General features: G+C 40.9%; 1 protein-coding gene across 5 annotated transcripts in view; it reads right to left on the bottom strand.

Annotated features, from left to right (window-relative positions):
* The window catches only part of MPP2 (MAGUK p55 scaffold protein 2), a 53,841-nt gene extending 28,764 nt beyond the window's left edge, over positions 1-25,077 (bottom strand). For 2 of the 5 annotated variants that reach the window (XM_073572801.1, XM_073572797.1), the window contains exons 1-2: positions 24,945-25,077; positions 16,940-17,067 (exon numbers count right to left, since the gene is read on the bottom strand). In XM_073572801.1, the coding sequence (XP_073428902.1) occupies positions 16,940-16,976 (37 nt within the window). In that variant the 5' untranslated portion in view covers positions 16,977-17,067; positions 24,945-25,077. Of the gene's footprint in view, positions 1-532; positions 16,904-16,939; positions 17,068-17,727; positions 17,891-24,944 lie in introns of those variants that run through there. The other 3 variants (XM_073572798.1, XM_073572799.1, XM_073572800.1) reach the window with 3 other exon arrangements.
* Positions 25,078-25,522: the final 445 nt, after the last annotated feature.

Consider the following 25,522-nt stretch of genomic DNA (forward strand, 5'->3'; position numbering starts at 1 on the left):
GGTGATGGGATGATTATGTCAGCCAGGTGATGGGATGATTATGTCAGCCAGGTGATGGGATGATTATGTCAGCCAGGTGATGGGATGATTATGTCAGCCAGGTGATGGGATGATTATGTCAGCCAGGTATTGAGATGATGATGTTAGCCAGGTGATTGGATGATGATGTCAGCCAGGTGATGGGATGATGCTAGCCAGGTGATGGGATGATAATGTCAGCCAGGTATTGGGATGATTATGTCAGCCAGGTGATGGGATGATGATGTCAGCCAGGTGATGGGATGATGATGTCAGCCAGGTGATGGGATGATGATGTCAGCCAGGTGATGGGATGATGATGTCAGCCAGGTGATGGGATGATGATGTCAGCCAGGTGATTGGATGATGATGTCAGCCCGGTGATGGGATAATGATGTCAGCCAGGTGATGGGATGATAATGTTAGCCAGGTGATGGGATGATGATGTCAGCCCGGTGATGATATGATGATCTCAGCCAGGTGATGGCATGTGAAAAGTAGGTGGAGAAGTTACCTTCTTTTGGAGAAATCGACTCCATTGTAGACTCCATGGAGTACAGAAGACCACTGGTTATAATGCCCTGTTCACTCAGGCTTTTCTTCTACAGTTTTTGCTTCCTCTTCAGCTCCCTCCCTATTCCATTCCGGCTATATCTCCAATTATCTTTTGCCGTGCCTTTTCTAACATCCCTTCATGTCTTTTCATGTCATCGCCACATCATTCTGACTGAATTAGGGCCAGAAGCGGTGGATGACAAGAGCAGGAGACATGGGTAGCAGTGGTCATAGAAACCATCTCATACATATACAACCATTCTGGATATTCTACATTGGGTTAACAACTAATAGGACTGCTAAACCAGTAAAATAGCAGGGTAGAAGGCACGTAGAATACTGGTTGGCCAGGGCCAAAAGGTGAAAATAATATGGGTTGGAAGGGAAGGGGCGATCTAGTGGGTTTTCTACATCAGTGTTTGCAGATCCCACCGCTTGCTATTGCATTACTGTAAGACCCCTTTAAGCCTCGGCACTTTGAACATCACTCTCTAGTTTCCATAGAAACTGAAGGATTACACAGGATGGGTACCAGCCTGGATACTGCGATGATTAACCCTTACACCACCCAAACATCATATACTCTCTTGTCACTAATTTTATTACAAATCTTTATTTTCACTTATTATAATTGCTGTAATTTCAGCATTTGCATAAATAGCAGCTCCTGCTACAAAAGAAAATACATCACACAAAAATACATCGCGCACACATGATACAGTGAGAGGATCCTAAATCTGCATCTGCTCTGCTACAGGGTGCGAGTGACATGATGATGATGGTAAAAGTGTAAAATATAAGAAGGTTCATCTCAACAGAAACGGCAACAATTAAATAGGGCAAATGTAATGATATCTTTGAGGGTCTGTCTCCGCCTCCGGTGTGAGCAAGGGGGGGATGTCACACAACGAGGCAGCACACAGCGACAATCACACAGAAAACATCTGATGGGAGACAGGAGATAATTATAAGCTAGAGAGATGCAGGAAGCCACAAGCAGTGACATAGGGTAAAAAGGCAATTAGAAAAAACAGGAAAGATGGATACACTGTAGTATAAAGAAAGAAAGATATAATATAGACAGACATTGAAAATAGAAAATGGAACGGCACATTCACCACTTGCTAGGTCGGTGTAATTGCCTCACAAAATAAAATATAAAAATTTATCCATAAACAGTATAAAAGTACAAAAGATAATCGGCACTTATATGGAATAATAGGAGGAGATATAGGGAGGTTATATGGAGTAATAGGAGAAGATATAGGGAGGTTATATGGAGTAATAGGGGGAGATATAGGGAGGTTATATGGAGTAATAGGAGGAGATATATGGAGGTTATAGGGAGTAATAGGAGGAGATATAGGGAAGTTAAATGGAGTAATAGGAGGAGATATAGGGGAGGTTATATGGAGTAATAGGGGGAGATATAGGGAGGTTATATGGAGTAATAGGAGGAGAAATAGGAGGTTATATGGAGTAATAGGAGGAGAAATAGGAGGTTATATGGAGTAATAGGAGGAGATATAGGGAGGTTATATGGAGTAATAGGAGGAGATATAGGGAGGTTATATGGAGTAATAGGAGGAGATATAGGGGAGGTTATATGGAGTAATAGGAGGAGATATAGGGAGGTTATATGGAGTAATAGGAGAAGATATAGGGAGGTTATATGGAGTAATAGGAGGAGATATAGGGAGGTTATATGGAGTAATAGGAGGAGATATAGGGGAGGTAATATGGAGTAATAGGAGGAGATATAGGGGAGGTTATATGGAGTAATAGGAGGAGATATAGGGAGGTTATATGGAGTAATAGGAGAAGATATAGGGAGGTTATATGGAGTAATAGGAGGAGAAATAGGAGGTTATATGGAGTAATAGGAGGAGACATAGGGAGATTATATGGAGTAATAAGAGGAGATATAGGGAGGTAATATGGAGTAATAGGAGGAGATATAGGGGAGGTTATATGGAGTAATAGGAGGAGATATAGGGAGGTAATATGGAGTAATAAGAGGAGATATAGGGAGATTATATGGAGTAATAAGAGGAGATATAGGGAGGTTATATGGAGTAATAGGAGGAGCTATAGGGAGGTTATATGGAGTAATAGGAGGAGCTATAGGGAGGTTATATGGAGTAATAGGAGGAGATATAGGGGGTTATATGGAGTAATAAGAGGAGATATAGGGGAGGTTATATGGAGAATAGGAGGAGATATAGGGAGGTTATATGGAGTAATAGGAGGAGATATAGGGAGGTTATATGGAGTAATAGGAGGAGATATAGGGAGGTTATATGGAGTAATAGGAGGAGATATAGGGAGGTTATATGGAGTAATAGGAGGAGATATAGGGAGGTTATATGGAGTAATAGGAGGAGATATAGGGAGGTTATATGGAGTAATAGGAGAAGGTATAGGGGGTTATATGGAATAATAGGAGGAGATATAGGGAGGTTATATGGAGTAATAGGAGAAGATATAGGGAGGTTATATGGAGTAATAGGGGGAGATATAGGGAGGTTATATGGAGTAATAGGAGGAGAAATAGGAGGTTATATGGAGTAATAGGAGGAGAAATAGGAGGTTATATGGAGTAATAGGAGGAGATATAGGGGAGGTTATATGGAGTAATAGGAGGAGATATAGGGAGGTAATATGGAGTAATAGGAGGAGATATAGGGGAGGTTATATGGAGTAATAGGAGGAGATATAGGGGAGGTTATATGGAGAATAGGAGGAGATATAGGGAGGTTATATGGAGTAATAGGAGGAGATATAGGGAGGTTATATGGAGTAATAGGAGGAGATATAGGGAGGTTATATGGAGTAATAGGAGGAGATATAGGGAGGTTATATGGAGTAATAGGAGGAGATATAGGGAGGTTATATGGAGTAATAGGAGGAGATATAGGGAGGTTATATGGAGTAATAGGAGAAGATATAGGGAGGTTATATGGAGTAATAGGGGGAGATATAGGGAGGTTATATGGAGTAATAGGAGGAGAAATAGGAGGTTATATGGAGTAATAGGAGGAGAAATAGGAGGTTATATGGAGTAATAGGAGGAGATATAGGGGAGGTTATATGGAGTAATAGGAGGAGATATAGGGAGGTAATATGGAGTAATAGGAGGAGATATAGGGGAGGTTATATGGAGTAATAGGAGAAGATATAGGGAGGTTATATGGAGTAATAGGAGGAGAAATAGGGAGATTATATGGAGTAATAAGAGGAGATATAGGGAGGTAATATGGAGTAATAGGAGGAGATATAGGGAGGTTATATGGAGTAATAGGAGGAGACATAGGGAGATTATATGGAGTAATAAGAGGAGATATAGGGAGGTAATATGGAGTAATAGGAGGAGATATAGGGGAGGTTATATGGAGTAATAGGAGGAGATATAGGGAGGTAATATGGAGTAATAAGAGGAGATATAGGGAGATTATATGGAGTAATAAGAGGAGATATAGGGAGGTTATATGGAGTAATAGGAGGAGCTATAGGGAGGTTATATGGAGTAATAGGAGGAGCTATAGGGAGGTTATATGGAGTAATAGGAGGAGATATAGGGAGGTTATATGGAGTAATAGGAGGAGATATAGGGAGGTTATATGGAGTAATAGGAGGGATATAGGGAGGTTATATGGAGTAATAGGAGGAGATATAGTGAGATTATATGGAGTAATAGGAGGAGATATAGGGAGGTTATATGGAGTAATAGGAGGAGAAATAGGAGGTTATATGGAGTAATAGGAGGAGACATAGGGAGATTATATGGAGTAATAAGAGGAGATATAGGGAGGTAATATGGAGTAATAGGAGGAGATATAGGGGAGGTTATATGGAGTAATAGGAGGAGATATAGGGAGGTAATATGGAGTAATAAGAGGAGATATAGGGAGATTATATGGAGTAATAAGAGGAGATATAGGGAGGTTATATGGAGTAATAGGAGGAGCTATAGGGAGGTTATATGGAGTAATAGGAGGAGCTATAGGGAGGTTATATGGAGTAATAGGAGGAGATATAGGGGGTTATATGGAGTAATAAGAGGAGATATAGGGGAGGTTATATGGAGAATAGGAGGAGATATAGGGAGGTTATATGGAGTAATAGGAGGAGATATAGGGAGGTTATATGGAGAATAGGAGGAGATATAGGGGAGGTTATATGGAGTAATAGGAGGAGATATAGGGAGGTTATATGGAGTAATAGGAGGAGATATAGGGAGGTTATATGGAGTAATAGGAGGAGATATAGGGATGTTATATGGAGTAATAGGAGGGGATATAGGGAGGTTATATGGAGTAATAGAAGGAGATATAGTGAGATTATATGGAGTAATAGGAGGAGATATAGGGAGGTTATATGGAGTAATAGGAGGAGATATAGGGAGGTTATATGGAGTAATAGGAGGAGATATAGTGAGATTATATGGAGTAATAGGAGGAGATATAGGGAGGTTATATGGAGTAATAGGAGGAGATATAGGGAGGTTATATGGAGTAATAGGAGGAGAAATAGGAGGTTATATGGAGTAATAGGAGAAGATATAGGGAGGTTATATGGAGTAATAGGAGGAGATATAGGGAGGTTATATGGAGTAATAGGAGGAGATATAGGGAGGTTATATGGAGTAATAGGAGAAGATATAGGGAGGTTATATGGAGTAATAGGAGGAGAAATAGGAGGTTATATGGAGTAATAGGAGGAGACATAGGGAGATTATATGGAGTAATAAGAGGAGATATAGGGAGGTAATATGGAGTAATAGGAGGAGATATAGGGGAGGTTATATGGAGTAATAGGAGGAGATATAGGGAGGTAATATGGAGTAATAAGAGGAGATATAGGGAGATTATATGGAGTAATAAGAGGAGATATAGGGAGGTTATATGGAGTAATAGGAGGAGCTATAGGGAGGTTATATGGAGTAATAGGAGGAGCTATAGGGAGGTTATATGGAGTAATAGGAGGAGATATAGGGGGTTATATGGAGTAATAAGAGGAGATATAGGGGAGGTTATATGGAGAATAGGAGGAGATATAGGGAGGTTATATGGAGTAATAGGAGGAGATATAGGGAGGTTATATGGAGAATAGGAGGAGATATAGGGGAGGTTATATGGAGTAATAGGAGGAGATATAGGGAGGTTATATGGAGTAATAGGAGGAGATATAGGGAGGTTATATGGAGTAATAGGAGGAGATATAGGGAGGTTATATGGAGTAATAGGAGGGGATATAGGGAGGTTATATGGAGTAATAGGAGGAGATATAGTGAGATTATATGGAGTAATAGGAGGAGATATAGGGAGGTTATATGGAGTAATAGGAGGAGATATAGGGAGGTTATATGGAGTAATAGGAGGAGAAATAGGAGGTTATATGGAGTAATAGGAGGAGACATAGGGAGATTATATGGAGTAATAAGAGGAGATATAGGGAGGTAATATGGAGTAATAGGAGGAGATATAGGGGAGGTTATATGGAGTAATAGGAGGAGATATAGGGAGGTAATATGGAGTAATAAGAGGATATATAGGGAGATTATATGGAGTAATAAGAGGAGATATAGGGAGGTTATATGGAGTAATAGGAGGAGCTATAGGGAGGTTATATGGAGTAATAGGAGGAGCTATAGGGAGGTTATATGGAGTAATAGGAGGAGATATAGGGGGTTATATGGAGTAATAAGAGGAGATATAGGGGAGGTTATATGGAGAATAGGAGGAGATATAGGGAGGTTATATGGAGTAATAGGAGGAGATATAGGGAGGTTATATGGAGAATAGGAGGAGATATAGGGGAGGTTATATGGAGTAATAGGAGGAGATATAGGGAGGTTATATGGAGTAATAGGAGGAGATATAGGGAGGTTATATGGAGTAATAGGAGGAGATATAGGGAGGTTATATGGAGTAATAGGAGGGGATATAGGGAGGTTATATGGAGTAATAGGAGGAGATATAGTGAGATTATATGGAGTAATAGGAGGAGATATAGGGAGGTTATATGGAGTAATAGGAGGAGATATAGGGAGGTTATATGGAGTAATAGGAGGAGAAATAGGAGGTTATATGGAGTAATAGGAGGAGACATAGGGAGATTATATGGAGTAATAAGAGGAGATATAGGGAGGTAATATGGAGTAATAGGAGGAGATATAGGGGAGGTTATATGGAGTAATAGGAGGAGATATAGGGAGGTAATATGGAGTAATAAGAGGAGATATAGGGAGATTATATGGAGTAATAAGAGGAGATATAGGGAGGTTATATGGAGTAATAGGAGGAGCTATAGGGAGGTTATATGGAGTAATAGGAGGAGCTATAGGGAGGTTATATGGAGTAATAGGAGGAGATATAGGGGGTTATATGGAGTAATAAGAGGAGATATAGGGGAGGTTATATGGAGAATAGGAGGAGATATAGGGAGGTTATATGGAGTAATAGGAGGAGATATAGGGAGGTTATATGGAGAATAGGAGGAGATATAGGGGAGGTTATATGGAGTAATAGGAGGAGATATAGGGAGGTTATACGGAGTAATAGGAGGAGATATAGGGAGGTTATATGGAGTAATAGGAGGAGATATAGGGAGGTTATATGGAGTAATAGGAGGGGATATAGGGAGGTTATATGGAGTAATAGGAGGAGATATAGGGAGGTTATATGGAGTAATAGGAGGAGATATAGGGAGGTTATATGGAGTAATAGGAGAAGGAGATACAGGGAGGTTATATAGAGTAATAGGAGGGGATATAGGGAGGTTATATGGAGTAATAGGAGGAGATATAGGGAGGTTATATGGAGTAATAGGAAGAGATATATGGAGGTTATATAGAGTAATAGGAGGAGATATAGGGAGGTTATATGGAGTAATAGGAGGAGATATAGGGAGGTTATATAGAGTAATATGAGGGGATATAGGGAGGTTATATGGAGTAATAGGAGGAGATATAGGGAGGTTATATGGAGTAATAGGAGGAGATATAGGGAGGTTATATGGAGTAATAGGAGGAGATATAGAGATGTTATATGGAGTAATAGGAGGGGATATAGGGAGGTTATGTGGAGTAATTGGAGGAGATATAGGGAGGTTATATGGAGTAATAGGAGGAGATATGGGGAGGTTATATGGAGTAATAGGAGGAGATATAGGGAGGTTATATGGAGTAATAGGAGGAGATATAGGGAGGTTATATGGAGAATAGGAGGAGATATAGGGAGGTTATATGGAGAATAGGAGGAGATATAGGGGAGGTTATATGGAGTAATAGGAGGAGATATAGGGAGGTTATATGGAGTAATAGGAGGAGATATAGGGAGGTTATATGGAGTAATAGGAGGAGATATAGGGAGGTTATATGGAGTAATAGGAGTAGGAGATACAGGGAGGTTATATAGAGTAATAGGAGGGGATATAGAGAGGTTATATGGAGTAATAGCAAGAGATATAGGGAGGTTATATGGAGTAATAGGAGGAGATATAGGGAGGTTATATAGAGTAATAGGAGGAGATATAGGGAGGTTATATAGAGTAATAGGAGGAGATATAGGGAGGTTATATGGAGTAATAGGAGTAGGAGATACAGGGAGGTTATATAGAGTAATAGGAGGGGATATAGGGAGGTTATATGGAGTAATAGGAGGAGATATAGGGAAGTTATATGGAGTAATAGGAGGAGATATATGGAGGTTATATAGAGTAATAGGAGGAGATATAGGGAGGTTATATGGAGTAATAGGAGGAGATATAGGGAGGTTATATAGAGTAATATGAGGGGATATAGGGAGGTTATATGGAGTAATAGGAGGAGATATAGGGAGGTTATATGGAGTAATAGGAGGAGATATAGAGACGTTATATGGAGTAATAGGAGGGGATATAGGGAGGTTATGTGGAGTAATTGGAGGAGATATAGGGAGGTTATATGGAATAATAGGAGGATATATAGGGAGATTATATGGAGTAATAGGAGGAGATATGGGGAGGTTATATGGAGTAATAGGAGGAGATATAGGGAGGTTATATGGAGTAATAGGAGGAGATATAGGGAGGTTACATGAAGTAATAGGAGGAGATATAGGGGGTTATATAGAGTAATATGAGGGGATATAGGGAGGTTATATGGAGTAATAGGAGGAGATATAGGGGAGGTTATATGGAGTAATAGGAGGAGATATAGGGAGGTTATATGGAGTAATAGGAGGAGATATAGGGGAGGTTATATGGAGTAATAGGGGGAGATATAGGGAGATTATATGGAGTAATAGGAGGAGATATAGGGAGGTTATATAGAGTAATAGGAGGAGATATAGGGAGATTATATGGAGTAATAGGAGGAGATATAGGGAGGTTATATGGAGTAATAGGAGGAGATATAGGGGAGGATATATGGAGTAATAGGGGAGCTATAGGGAGGTTATATGGAGTAATAGGAGGAGCTATAGGGAGATTATATGGAGTAAGAGGAGGAGACATAGGGAGGTTATATGGGGTGTTACGTGTTACAGAACCACTCAGCACCCAGAATATGTTGTGCAGTTATATGTATGTATAATAGGTTCCATGTGAGATGCATGTCCCTAATGCATCAGCCCACAGGCTGCAACCCTGGGCAGAGGGGACACGATATTTTCCTTTTGTCTGCCCTCCCCCCACCTTTGTAATTTCCACAGTAAACATCGGCAGGCTCCGGCCACCTGCGGCTTTTGTAATGCATGTCTGGCCTGCCACTTTTCTATTGGCCTGCCCTCTGTGTCTGGGTGATATATTCTGTGTCCTGTGAGTAAAGTTTTGTCAGACTGGAAATACGTGGAGAAGCAGTGATCTTTTATATGCGCCCATGTAACCAAGGAATTCCAGCCAGCGTCATTCATTCAGACTCCAGCCAACGCAGAGCGGACCTCCGAAAACACGGGGTGGTACTGAAAGAGCTACCCCAGCCTGGGTAGACCCTGTTACATGGGGTAATAGGAGGAGATATAGGGAAGGTTATATGGAGTAATATGAGGAGATATAGGGAAGTTATATGGAGTAATAGGAGGAGATATAGGGAGGTTATATGGAGTAATAGGAGATATAGGGAGGATATATGAAGTAATAGGAGGAAATAAAGGGAAGGTTATATGGAGTAATAGGAGGAGATATAGGGAGGTTATATCAAGTAATAGGAGGAGATATAGGGAGGTTATATGGAGTAGTAGGAGGAGATATAAGGAGGTTATATGGAGTAATAGGAGGAGATATAGGGAGGGTATATGGAGTAATAGGAGGAGATATAGGGAGGTTATATGAAGTAATAGGAGGAAATATAGGGAAGGTTATATGGAGTAATAAGAGGAGATATAGGGAGGTTATATGAAGTAATAGGAGGAAATATAGGGAAGGTTATATGGAGTAATAAGAGGAGATATAGGGAGGTTATATGGAGTAGTAGGAGGAGATATAAGGAGGTTATTAGGAGTAATAGGAGGAGATATAGGGAGGTTATATGGAGTAATAGGAGGAGATATAGGGAGGTAATATGGAGTAATAAGAGGAGATATAGGGAGATTATATGGAGTAATAAGAGGAGATATAGGGAGGTTATATGGAGTAATAGGAGGAGCTATAGGGAGGTTATGTGGAGTAATAGGAGGAGCTATAGGGAGGTTATATGGAGTAATAGGAGGAGATATAGGGGGTTATATGGAGTAATAAGAGGAGATATAGGGGAGGTTATATGGAGAATAGGAGGAGATATAGGGAGGTTATATGGAGTAATAGGAGGAGATATAGGGAGGTTATATGGAGAATAGGAGGAGATATAGGGGAGGTTATATGGAGTAATAGGAGGAGATATAGGGAGGTTATATGGAGTAATAGGAGGAGATATAGGGAGGTTATATGGAGTAATAGGAGGAGATATAGGGAGGTTATATGGAGTAATAGGAGGGGATATAGGGAGGTTATATGGAGTAATAGGAGGAGATATAGTGAGATTATATGGAGTAATAGGAGGAGATATAGGGAGGTTATATGGAGTAATAGGAGGAGATATAGGGAGGTTATATGGAGTAATAGGAGGAGAAATAGGAGGTTATATGGAGTAATAGGAGGAGACATAGGGAGATTATATGGAGTAATAAGAGGAGATATAGGGAGGTAATATGGAGTAATAGGAGGAGATATAGGGGAGGTTATATGGAGTAATAGGAGGAGATATAGGGAGGTAATATGGAGTAATAAGAGGAGATATAGGGAGATTATATGGAGTAATAAGAGGAGATATAGGGAGGTTATATGGAGTAATAGGAGGAGCTATAGGGAGGTTATATGGAGTAATAGGAGGAGCTATAGGGAGGTTATATGGAGTAATAGGAGGAGATATAGGGGGTTATATGGAGTAATAAGAGGAGATATAGGGGAGGTTATATGGAGAATAGGAGGAGATATAGGGAGGTTATATGGAGTAATAGGAGGAGATATAGGGAGGTTATATGGAGAATAGGAGGAGATATAGGGGAGGTTATATGGAGTAATAGGAGGCGATATAGGGAGGTTATATGGAGTAATAGGAGGAGATATAGGGAGGTTATATGGAGTAATAGGAGGAGATATAGGGAGGTTATATGGAGTAATAGGAGGGGATATAGGGAGGTTATATGGAGTAATAGGAGGAGATATAGTGAGATTATATGGAGTAATAGGAGGAGATATAGGGAGGTTATATGGAGTAATAGGAGGAGATATAGGGAGGTTATATGGAGTAATAGGAGGAGAAATAGGAGGTTATATGGAGTAATAGGAGGAGACATAGGGAGATTATATGGAGTAATAAGAGGAGATATAGGGAGGTAATATGGAGTAATAGGAGGAGATATAGGGGAGGTTATATGGAGTAATAGGAGGAGATATAGGGAGGTAATATGGAGTAATAAGAGGAGATATAGGGAGATTATATGGAGTAATAAGAGGAGATATAGGGAGGTTATATGGAGTAATAGGAGGAGCTATAGGGAGGTTATATGGAGTAATAGGAGGAGCTATAGGGAGGTTATATGGAGTAATAGGAGGAGATATAGGGGGTTATATGGAGTAATAAGAGGAGATATAGGGGAGGTTATATGGAGAATAGGAGGAGATATAGGGAGGTTATATGGAGTAATAGGAGGAGATATAGGGAGGTTATATGGAGAATAGGAGGAGATATAGGGGAGGTTATATGGAGTAATAGGAGGAGATATAGGGAGGTTATATGGAGTAATAGGAGGAGATATAGGGAGGTTATATGGAGTAATAGGAGGAGATATAGGGAGGTTATATGGAGTAATAGGAGGGGATATAGGGAGGTTATATGGAGTAATAGGAGGAGATATAGGGAGGTTATATGGAGTAATAGGAGGAGATATAGGGAGGTTATATGGAGTAATAGGAGAAGGAGATACAGGGAGGTTATATAGAGTAATAGGAGGGGATATAGGGAGGTTATATGGAGTAATAGGAGGAGATATAGGGAGGTTATATGGAGTAATAGGAAGAGATATATGGAGGTTATATAGAGTAATAGGAGGAGATATAGGGAGGTTATATGGAGTAATAGGAGGAGATATAGGGAGGTTATATAGAGTAATATGAGGGGATATAGGGAGGTTATATGGAGTAATAGGAGGAGATATAGGGAGGTTATATGGAGTAATAGGAGGAGATATAGGGAGGTTATATGGAGTAATAGGAGGAGATATAGAGATGTTATATGGAGTAATAGGAGGGGATATAGGGAGGTTATGTGGAGTAATTGGAGGAGATATAGGGAGGTTATATGGAGTAATAGGAGGAGATATGGGGAGGTTATATGGAGTAATAGGAGGAGATATAGGGAGGTTATATGGAGTAATAGGAGGAGATATAGGGAGGTTATATGGAGAATAGGAGGAGATATAGGGAGGTTATATGGAGAATAGGAGGAGATATAGGGGAGGTTATATGGAGTAATAGGAGGAGATATAGGGAGGTTATATGGAGTAATAGGAGGAGATATAGGGAGGTTATATGGAGTAATAGGAGGAGATATAGGGAGGTTATATGGAGTAATAGGAGTAGGAGATACAGGGAGGTTATATAGAGTAATAGGAGGGGATATAGAGAGGTTATATGCAGTAATAGCAAGAGATATAGGGAGGTTATATGGAGTAATAGGAGGAGATATAGGGAGGTTATATAGAGTAATGGGAGGAGATATAGGGAGGTAATATAGAGTAATAGGAGGAGATATAGGGAGGTTATATGGAGAATAGGAGGAGATATAGGGAGGTTATATGGAGTAATAGGAGGGGATATAGGGAGGTTATATGGAGTAATAGGAGGAGATATAGGGAGGTTATATGGAGTAATAGGAGGAGATATAGGGAGGTTATATGGAGTAATAGGAGTAGGAGATACAGGGAGGTTATATAGAGTAATAGGAGGGGATATAGGGAGGTTATATGGAGTAATAGGAGGAGATATAGGGAAGTTATATGGAGTAATAGGAGGAGATATATGGAGGTTATATAGAGTAATAGGAGGAGATATAGGGAGGTTATATGGAGTAATAGGAGGAGATATAGGGAGGTTATATAGAGTAATATGAGGGGATATAGGGAGGTTATATGGAGTAATAGGAGGAGATATAGGGAGGTTATATGGAGTAATAGGAGGAGATATAGAGACGTTATATGGAGTAATAGGAGGGGATATAGGGAGGTTATGTGGAGTAATTGGAGGAGATATAGGGAGGTTATATGGAATAATAGGAGGATATATAGGGAGATTATATGGAGTAATAGGAGGAGATATGGGGAGGTTATATGGAGTAATAGGAGGAGATATAGGGAGGTTATATGGAGTAATAGGAGGAGATATAGGGAGGTTACATGAAGTAATAGGAGGAGATATAGGGGGTTATATAGAGTAATATGAGGGGATATAGGGAGGTTATATGGAGTAATAGGAGGAGATATAGGGGAGGTTATATGGAGTAATAGGAGGAGATATAGGGAGGTTATATGGAGTAATAGGAGGAGATATAGGGGAGGTTATATGGAGTAATAGGGGGAGATATAGGGAGATTATATGGAGTAATAGGAGGAGATATAGGGAGGTTATATAGAGTAATAGGAGGAGATATAGGGAGATTATATGGAGTAATAGGAGGAGATATAGGGAGGTTATATGTAGTAATAGGAGGAGATATAGGGGAGGATATATGGAGTAATAGGGGAGCTATAGGGAGGTTATATGGAGTAATAGGAGGAGCTATAGGGAGATTATATGGAGTAAGAGGAGGAGACATAGGGAGGTTATATGGGGTGTTACGTGTTACAGAACCACTCAGCACCCAGAATATGTTGTGCAGTTATATGTATGTATAATAGGTTCCATGTGAGATGCATGTCCCTAATGCATCAGCCCACAGGCTGCAGCCCTGGGCAGAGGGGACACGATATTTTCCTTTTGTCTGCCCTCCCCCCACCTTTGTAATTTCCACAGTAAACATCGGCAGGCTCCGGCCACCTGCGGCTTTTGTAATGCATGTCTGGCCTGCCACTTTTCTATTGGCCTGCCCTCTGTGTCTGGGTGATATATTCTGTGTCCTGTGAGTAAAGTTTTGTCAGACTGGAAATACGTGGAGAAGCAGTGATCTTTTATATGCGCCCATGTAACCAAGGAATTCCAGCCAGCGTCATTCATTCAGACTCCAGCCAACGCAGAGCGGACCTCCGAAAACACGGGGTGGTACTGAAAGAGCTACCCCAGCCTGGGTAGACCCTGTTACATGGGGTAATAGGAGGAGATATAGGGAAGGTTATATGGAGTAATATGAGGAGATATAGGGAAGTTATATGGAGTAATAGGAGGAGATATAGGGAGGTTATATGGAGTAATAGGAGATATAGGGAGGATATATGGAGTAATAGGAGGAGATATAGGGAGGTTATATGAAGTAATAGGAGGAAATATAGGGAAGGTTATATGGAGTAATAAGAGGAGATATAGGGAGGTTATATCAAGTAATAGGAGGAGATATAGGGAGGTTATATGGAGTAGTAGGAGGAGATATAAGGAGGTTATATGGAGTAATAGGAGGAGATATAGGGAGGGTATATGGAGTAATAGGAGGAGATATAGGGAGGTTATATGAAGTAATAGGAGGAAATATAGGGAAGGTTATATGGAGTAATAAGAGGAGATATAGGGAGGTTATATGAAGTAATAGGAGGAAATATAGGGAAGGTTATATGGAGTAATAAGAGGAGATATAGGGAGGTTATATGGAGTAGTAGGAGGAGATATAAGGAGGTTATTAGGAGTAATAGGAGGAGATATAGGGAGGTTATATGGAGTAGTAGGAGGAGATATAGGGAGGTTATATCAAGTAATAGGAGGAGATATAGGGAGGGTATATGGAGTAATAGGAGGAGATGTAGGGAGGTTATATGGAGTAATAGGAGGAAATATAGGGAAGGTTATATGGAGTAATAGGAGGAGATATAGGGAAGTTATATGGAGTAATAGGAGGAGATATAGGCAGGATATATGGAGTAATAGGGGGAGATATAGGGAGGTTATATGGAGTACTAGGAGGAGATATAAGGGAGGTTATATGGAGTAATAGGAGGAGATATAGGGTGGTTATATGGAGTAATAGGAGGAGATATAGGGAGGTTATATGGAGTAATAGTCGGAGATATAGGGAGGATATATGGAGTAATAGGAGGCGATATAGGGAGGTTATATGGAGTAATAGGAGGATATATAGGGAAGTTATATGGAGTAATAGGAGGAGATATAGGGAGGTTATATCAAGTAATAGGAGGAGATATATGGAGGTTATATGGAGTTGTAGGAGGAGATATAGGGAAGGTTATATGGAGTAATAGGAGGAGATATAGGGAAGTTATATGGAGTAATAGGAGGAGATATAGGCAGGATATATGGAGTAATAGGGGGAGATATAGGGAGGTTATATGAGGTAGTAGGAAGAAATATAGGGAGGATATATGGAGTAATAGGAGGCGATATAGGGGAGGTTATATGGAGTAATAGGAGGAGATATAGGAAGGATATATGGAGTAATAGGAGGAGATATAGGGGAGGTTATATGGAGTAATAGGAGGAAATATAGGGAAGGTTGTATGGAATAATAGGAGATATAGGGAAGTTATATGGAGTAATAGGAGGAGATATAGGGAGGTTATATGGAGTAATAGGAGGAGATATATGGAGGTTATATGGAGTAATAGGACGAAATATAGTGGAGTTTATATGGAGTAGTAGGAGGAGATATAGGGAGGTTATATCAAGTAATAGGAGGAAATATAGGGTAGGATATATGGAGTAATAGGAGGAGATATAAGGAGGTTATATTGTGTAATAGGAGGAGATATAGGGAGGATGTATGGAGTAATAGGAGGAGATATAGGGAGGTTATATGGAGTAATAGGAGGAGATGTAGGGAGGTTATATGGAGTAATAGGAGGAGATATAGGGGAGTTTATATGGAGTAATAGGAGGAGATATAGGGAGGTTATATGGAGTAATAGGAGGAGATATAGGGGAGGTTATATGGAGTAATAGGAGGAGATATAGGGAGGTTATATGGAGTAATAGGCGAAGATATAGGGAGGTAAATATAATTTACTTAGAGGACCAGTCCAGTGTTTTTTTTTATTGCCCTTTCCCTTAGCTATCAGTAATGTGTGTATATGGTTTTTATTAAAATAAATTAGCCATCGTCATCTGCATCAAGTGCCCACAATTTTTGAACAGCCCCGCAAAGACATTGTCCCCTGTGAAACGTAATTAACTTTCTCAATGCAAGTTTATGAGACTTAGAAGTTTGCTCTAATAGGCTTACTTTATAAAAATAACTAATAGTCCGCTACAGAGCTGCTGTCACATGGTGCAGAAGGACCAGAGCAGCGCTGGAAACGGCAGAAGACACAGATGGTTTATGTATTTTAATGCAAGCAATGAACTGATGCTTAAGGAAGGAGGGAATAATGCAAACTTCTGGAGTCGTTCTGTAAATGCATATCCGTCTGTTTGTTCATCCCTTTTTCGGTGATCCCTTGAATTTGGACCCCACCTCTAAGACATTTATGGCATCTTGCCTAAAAAACATCCAAAAGTGCCTCAGATGGGAAAGAAACATAAAGTTAGGCACATGTGCTAAGAGGAGATATTATTTTTGTAGTATTCTGTACAAAGTAATATATTATTGGGTCATGTAATTCCTGGAGCATTCTCCTGGTCCTCATTTTTGGTGATGCTGCACTTATACTTCTTTAATGTCACGTTTAATTAACTGTAAATGTGTGTAACTTACCAGAGTCAGAATTGATGGAAGGAATAGCGACAGGCATTGAGAATCCAACTGCTATGGAAGAGGCAGGCCAGACTGTATGTTAGGAGATTATCAGAGGAGAGAACGACGGAGCAACAGTACAGTAGAATCTTTGGAGTAAAGAGAGATATTGATACATTTAGGGCATTTATTATTTTGGATCAGATATTCATTTAGTTACAGTTGGTTCCATGTTTTGTTATGGGGTGAGAATAAAATTGGTTGTCTACTTAAAAAATGTAATTTTATTTGTGCTACTAATGAATGTATAGTTTCCTTAAGTATTTTTATTTTCAAATATGCATTTATCTTTCATAGTCCCGAGACTCAGCATCTCCACTTCCAGCCCTCTGCTGTACAAAGGGCAGAGATTCCTGCATCAGTATATCGCCAATAATGTGCATATGAAAATGGCTGACTGCTCATTTCAATAACCATGCCAGTACTTTTCACCATCTATGCATCAGCTATAACAGAAACTGTGCTGTATTTGCTATTAAATTAATTCCAAGCATGGAAGGCAGAAGCACTAACAGTAAGCCTCAAGCTGCATTGTTATGTCTAACAGAATATGTGACACCTAAAATCATTAGTAGTATTATGTTTTAGTGCTGTTACAGTTTAAATTAAAAAAAAAGAAATGGATTAGTAAAGCAGAATTTTTTTTCATAATGTGATCATTATAATGATGCAAAAAACAATTACAAGAAACACATTTATGCAATTAACTTTTTTAAAGAAACCTCATAAATAGGTAATAGGTAACATACAAACTGTTGGTGCCCTCTGTAGGAAAGCCAGATGGGTTAGGGGTTAAATCCTATCACTACAGGCCTTGATTAGTTGCACCTGGCTAGCTAGGACTACAACCATGCCATGTGTTCACTGTTGTCAGTCAGCTGGGGTAGCGGAGCAGAGTGAGTTGCATTGGAGCTGCAGAGAGACAAGCCAGAATATCTGTGAAGAGACTGCATAGGCCATGTGCACCAAACTGCAAGTATCACTGGTTGCTATGAACAATAGCTGTTTTGTGTGACCGAACTGGGACGAGTTCAGCCGTGCGTTAGTACCCAGAGTCCATATTGTTTAATTAGCTCCTGGATAAGGCTAGGGATTTTATATTTATGGTTTTGTTTTTGCTACTTTACAACCAGTATAAAAAAAAACATTATTCCTTTTATGATAAAAAAAACCCTGTGGCTTGGGGTTCTACCTGAGAGAGTGAACCCCAATAGCTATAATCTAAAAATCTGTACAATATCCTGAAGGCCTTTTTTATGGTGATCTGTAAATGGCATAAATAAAATTGGCCCACAATAAATTTAATATGAATGTAACACTTATTTGTGATGACAAGATGGTGCCTACAAAATTACAGCTCATCTCTCACAAAAACAAGACATCACTATATGAAGTTGACATAAAAATAAAGAATGAGGGACTTCTTCTGGGCGCCTAAACAAAAGGATCAATAATACTTCTAATATTAAAGGGAATAAATTGCATTTTAGTGTCTTACAGCTGGTTCTGTCCTTTTAGGATGTGTTAAAAGGTGTTTAGTTTTGACTGTTCTTTGGTAGAAAATATATTTATGCCATTTTTTACATATATGTTTAATATATGTAGAAACTGCAGGAACTTGAGATGTTGTCACGGACAGGAGACAGATCAAGAGTTAACAGGATTTTATTAACAACAGATATACTCCACGCAGGGAGTAGCAGGGCACAGAGGGGTATAATAGGACAAAGGACGGGAAAAGGAGTTTGGATGTGGGAGAAAAGGAACGAGCGAAAGATCAGAAGAAAAAGGGAAAAAACTTATCAGTCTGCAGTTCTCTTGTTTGCGGTGTCTCGGTTCTCCATTGGTGGCATAGGCAACAGCAGCACGTGACGTCCAGGAGATGTATGTAGAGGACCAGGTTCCAATCCACGAGGCAGGAGAACAGTCTCTGAAGGGCACAGGAAGCTTTCGTACACAGGAACTCCACACACTGTACTATTCCAATAGAAGTTACCGCCTGAGTGAGGCTTCACTCTGCGGTGTATTGGGAACTCAACTAAAGTGCTCTGGTCTAGTCACTTGCGGCTTAGAGTGGGGCAAGAGCATCACAGTATCTGGTCTGATCTGCGAGTGTCCTCCCGGCACGGAGGATAGCGGGAGACAGGCTGTCAGTCGACTACTTGCGGGCGACCTGTACGCAGTTGAACCGTCAGGTCGGCCTACACTCACGTGGTGTTCGGCCTTTGCGCCTGTCACTGTGCCCGACTGCCTGCTTCGGTTTTTCTCCTGCGCTCTGTCCCTTTTCCCATGCGCAGCGCTTTTTAACCCTGCCCCGCCTACCTCAGTCACATGTAAGGGACGGTCCCACTCAGGAAGTCTTCCCCCTGGCAACAGGGGTGACAGACCCGACAGTTCCAAGACCGGATTGATAGGGGTACCCCTGATCTTGCTCTTCCCCTTATATTCCCCTGCTCTTTTAGCTCGCCATTCAACAGGTGAGAGTTCTCTTAGCTCACGCTAACACTCTTCCAATCCTGAACTATTTGCCGCCAAACAAACTGATCTTGATTGTATCGGTTCGGGGGTGCATCTGCTGTAGATTGCTCAGAGCGCCGTAGAGTAGAAGGAGTAGTAGAGTCCATGGGGGTAGCTGAGACAGGTAGTCTGCTGGGAGTGGAAGGCACATTTTCTTCGACTGTACCGTCAACATTAGATTCTTCTTCGTCGTATTCAACCGAGACTGGTGGAACTAGACCTGGCACATCCGGTGTTACTTGTACTTGGTCGGGATCCCTGGACAAGCAGGAGCGCAACATATTTCGATGAACTATGTGAGTGGGAGCATCTTCTTTTCCTTCCAGCTGAATCTCATAAACGGGCCCATTAGCGTTGACCCTACGCTTCACCCAGTATGTGTCCTTCTCCCACCGGGACTCCAGCTTATCTCAAGGGCGCCTTTCCTGCACTAGGACACGGTCCCCAGCTTGAAGAGCTGTCCCATGCAGAGGAGCGGTTCTGGGATGTTTCAATTCTTGAAACTTAGTCCGTACCAAGCGATACAAAGTCTGCAGCCAATGTCGATGTTCTCAAACCCAAGTGGACACCCCCGTACATGGGTAGTCCTTCTCAGGCTCTAGCTCAAGCTCAGTGATCTCTTTTCCTGGTCGACCAAACAGGAATGTATAAGGCATGTAACCCGTGGTGCTGTGTTTACGATTGTTATACACCCATACCAACTTGGCCACGTATTCAAGCCACCGAGCCTTCCTATCTTCCAAGATCCTCAGCATTTGAATCAGAGTACTGTTGAACTGCTCGCAGGCCCCGTTTCCCTGGGGGTGATAGGGTGTTGTCCTAGACCTCTCGATCTGATACAACCGATGTAACTCCTCCATCACTTTTCCCATGAAGCAGGTGCCTTGATCGGAATGTATGCATTTAGGACACCTATACACCCGAATGAAGTTCTTGCAGAGGGCATATGCTGCGGACTCGGCCGTCTGCTCTCTTGTTGTGGTCACAACAGCAAACTTTGTGAAGTGGTCTGTCATCACTAAGCAATTTTTATAACCCTGATACACTAGGCCAATGGTCAGATAATCTATCATCAGCAGCTCCAGGGGAGCAGATGTCCTTATGGCCTGTATGGGGGCCCTTTGTTCAGGGGCGTGGCCAACTCGAAATTCCAACATGGTTGACAGATTTCCTCCACTACGGTTTTTAGCTGGGGATGGTAAATCAGTTGTTGCAACCGCTGGAAGTTTTTCTCCAGTCCGAAGTGAGCTCCCCTTTCATGGGCCTCTGTAGCCACCTGGGACAGCAACGCTTCAGGGATCACCGTTTGCCAGGTGACGCCCAGCTCCCACGGTAGTAGAGGTTTTCGGTACAGTACTCCTTCACGCAACTGCAATCTCTCCCACTGCCGCAACATCCGCAGAGTACCAGGGGACAGAGCATCTCTTTCCTGCTGTCTGGGCAGTTGTTTGGATGACACCCACCATCTTAGTTGAGCAAGTTCTTTGTCTTCCTGCTCTATCCTGACCCACTCATCGCAGGGTTGCCCCAGTACACACGCATGGGACGCCATCTGTACTTGCTCCAGCCTGGCTGCCACCGTCCTGGCAGAGTCTCGGAATCTAGGTACCTCTTCACCCTCAAGTTCCTCATCACGATTGGGCCCTGACTCCCCGTAGTTCACTCAAGACAAAGCATCGGCATGGCTATTCTTGGCTTCTCTCTTATAGGAGATCTTATATCGACACTTCCCCATCTGAGCTACCCAGCTTTGTTCCAGTGCTCCAAGTTTCGCTCTTTCCAAATGGGACAACGAATTGTTGTCCATGCGCACGTGAATCTCAAGACCGGACAGATATTCAGCAAATTTCTCCGTCATGGCCAATACCAACGCCAACAACTCCAGCTTGAAAGAACTGTAGTTATTTGGGTTCTTTTCTGAGTCATGAAGAGATCGACTGGCATAAGCGATTACTTGTTCTTCTCCTTTTTGAATCTGAGATAGCACTGCTCCGAGTCCATGTTAAGTTCCATCCGTATGTAGAATGAACGGCTGTGTAAAGTCGGCGTAGGCCAGCACTTGTGCCTCTGTCAAGGCCAATTTCAGGGCTTGAAATGTGTCTTCTTGTCACTCACCCCATTTTACAGCTTTGTTTCGGGCACTAGAGGGTACCTCATTCAACAGCTCCAGCAGCGGGTTCACGATGTGGGTAAAGTTCTTTACAAAACGTCGAAAAAATCACGTGAGTCCCAGGAAAGCCTGCACATCTTTTAAAGTTTTCGGAGTGGGTTAATCTTAAACAGCAGCAATCTTTTCACTAGATGGTCTCACTCCTTCTGCTGAAACAACATGTCCCAGGTACTCAATTTCAGTACGAAACAGATGACACTTCTGTGGCTTCACTTTCAGTCCATGCTGATGGAAACGACTCATCACCTGCTCCAGCCTCTGGATATGTTCTTCAAACGAGGGAGAAAATACAATTATGTCGTCCAGAGAGATCAGGGTGGCCTCGAAGTTCAAATCCCCCAAACACCTTTCCATGAGTCGCTGAAACATACCTGGGGTGTTGGCTAGGTCAAATGGCATCCGATCAAACTCGAATAACACCATGGGGAGTATGAAGGCTGTTTTAGCTCGATCTTGCTCGGACTTCGGCACTTGTCAGTAGCCACTGGCGATTTCCAACGTAGAAAAATGGTGTTCCGCCTTTACGCCTGTCACTGTGCCCGACTGCCTGCTTCGGTTTCCCGCCTGCACTCTGCCCCTTTTCCCATGCACAGCGCTTTTTAACCCTGCCCCACCTACCTCAGTCACATGTAAGGGGCGTCCCTCTCAGGAAGTCTTTTCCCCGGCAACATGGGTGACAGTCCCGGCAGTTCCGGAACCGGAATGATAGGGGTACCCCGATATTGTTCTTCCCCTTACATATATATGAGTGTTTATGTATATATTTCATATATGCTCATGTCTACACGCAGAATGGATATGATTTGGGGGTAACAGACATGTTCTACACATGGACCCTGAAAGGTCAGTGTCTGATAGGCTATTCCCTGACCTCTAGGATTCCTACCTATTGTAAAAAGTGGGATTTACAGTTATTATACCCCTTCTACAATACATGGTGGGCGCTATAGAGAAATATGTTCCTGAACGTAGTAGTTCCACCACTCAGTCAGTTATCGTATTTGGGAATACCTCTGTATGGGATTGTGTAAACAAAATAGTTTATAAAACTTCTGTTTTTTATCTCTTATAGTTGTATTCTCTCTAAAATAACCGTTCTGTAGCATCTTATGTTAGTCAGCATTGAGCCATTCCTCTATAATTGCTCTTGGAAATGTATGAACAAGCTTTGAGTTCTGTGTTGCCATTTGTCTTGTCAATATGGTGTGTCCCTACTCTAAGGACTCGTACAAACGAGCATATTATATGGGAATGTGTTATCCTTGTGCGCCATGGACCACATACGGAGAGCACATGCACCCATTATAGCCAATGTGTCAGTACACATGACGATTTCTAACACAGACCAATCTAAAAAAATTGTAGCATGCACTACATTTAACAGACCATACTAGTACATATACCAGTGCCAGTCAAATTTCCTAACGGTGCTTTCACATTGTGTGAAATATCCCTCAAAATGGGGTCCAGATGCATGTGCTGACAGGGCCATAGACTGTAATGTTGACGGTAGAGCGAATGTGGTCTCTGCTGTGCACTTTTTTGGGGAGTGTATGCCTGCAGGAGGCGGATATTAAATTGAAGTCTACTACGTTTGTGTGTCCGCCTCCTGTAAGTGTACACTCCCGAAATGATGCTACCGTCACCATTACTGTCTATGGCCCCGTTGGCCCATGTGTCTGGACCCTGTTTTTGAATGTATTTCCCAAAGGGGACGCAGAACGTAATGTGAAAGCACCATGAGGTCAAGTCCGGAATTTTACAGTCAATGTATTGACCATAATGTCCTCCTTGACCAGAACTAGCAGGCTGAAGCTATGGCTGTAAGTTTGGGTCAGGAGACCCTCATTCAGTCTGTATAGGAACAGTGAAATACAGCTGTCTGAACACTGACGTATCACCATCAGCTCTGATTAAATGATATAATAGGAGTGACAACAACTAGTTGTCACTTATTCATAGATTTCCACGAGGAACAACAGAAGAATGCAAATGTTGAAGCAAGATGCTCCAGAATGAAATACAAGCATTTACTAAATAAGAATTTTCTGGACGTTCGGCTCGTCACCGATTGAAGGACATCACAATTAAATTCTGTCTAGCAACGAAGTGGCTGATAGCAGGGAAAAACAGATTATATTAAACTGCACAGGAAATGTGGATCAGACAGACTTTAGATTTACAGTCCATTTAACCTCTCAGATTTTATGATGCATGATAACCGGAAACATTGATGCAATGTTAATCGTGAGATTAGTGCATAATGACTGGTATCGCCTGGTATCAGCACAAAAGCCTACACTTACTACTCACTACCTGTCTTTATGAATACAACGTTACAATGTATTAGTAACAGGTGACATTAAGGAAGCAATTACATTTTATATAGATATATCTGATAAATTTACAAATAAGATATTACACAAGCACACAGGATTATACACTGGGTCTATTTATGGCCATTAGACATTTATTGGAATGGAAACAGAATTATATACACACATATAAGTGCATATACTTAAATATGCACACACATACAGATGCTCACACACACACACGGGGTATATATATAAATATACACACATATTAACACAGAAACAAACACATATAGACCCACAATGTATGGTTATTCCTGTGTGTAACTCTAGATACATACACCTAACCATACACACACACATTCAGAAAATCCCACATTCATATGGTATATATAAACAAGTAAGTACACATACCTATATTAACGAGGACTCATTTGCAAATATATAGAAGCATGTATATGCATATAAACATACATAAATTAATACACACACATGTATACATGCAGATTACAAATACACAAGAAAACACATATACACAAACAAGAAAGCCTTAATGCAAACGTGTGTACATGCATATGAACATGCACACATACATATACACCACATTACACATATAATTAATACACATAAATAAAATGCACTACCAATAACAAAGCTACACATCCACTCGCACATACGTACAAACACACACACATCCACATAAAGAAAACAAACTCATACAAATACACATACAGAAACACACACACACACATATATAAGCATAGACACACATAGAAACACTTGTATGCACTTGGATGCATACACTTATACACATATATACATGCAGACACACATATGGTACACACATAAAACATCCACATAGATACACATACGTCTATACAAAACAGAGACTCACAAACAAATACAGGCACAACCACATGAATATTTGGAAGCCATTCGTCCATGTTGAACATACTATACCCACCTACACTTGATAAGGATGTCAGAATATAGATGTTTGGGGGTCCAATGTTGTGATCTATCTTTGGTATATCGCTTATCACCCAGATGTAGCTTAGCTTAGAATCTGCTGGTTCTTAAAAGGGTAATGCCAGCAACAGTGCAAGCAAATGCAAGGGTGGTTCTTCAAGGGGTACTGTGACATACAACAGAGGGACCAAATGTGATCATCATGAGCAAATGGTTTAATATTCTATTCACATGATTATGAATGTTCAAGAGTATAATCTGATGATATTGTAATTATTTAAAGCACTTTCCTTGCTGCGTATTCCAATACAAAATGGCTAGACATTGCTGCAACCACCAGAATAAACTAATATTGTGAAATCTGCTGCCTTCCCTTTATTCTTCAAAGGGATTTGGCAATATAAAAAAAATATACAATATCTATCCGCCAAGATTTTTGGATATTTCTTAAGTTTGTTTCTAGGATAGCTCCAGTTGTGCTTGAAAGTTTGTGGACACTCCAGAATTTTTCATATTTCTGCAAAAAGTTGAACATCAGATTTTCATAAATGTCCAAAAATAAGATAAAGCAAA

Source organism: Dendrobates tinctorius, unplaced genomic scaffold, assembly GCF_039654945.1.
Source record: "Dendrobates tinctorius isolate UK_male_01 unplaced genomic scaffold, ASM3965494v1 ptg000032l, whole genome shotgun sequence".
In the NCBI taxonomy this organism is placed as follows: Eukaryota; Metazoa; Chordata; class Amphibia; order Anura; family Dendrobatidae; genus Dendrobates; species Dendrobates tinctorius.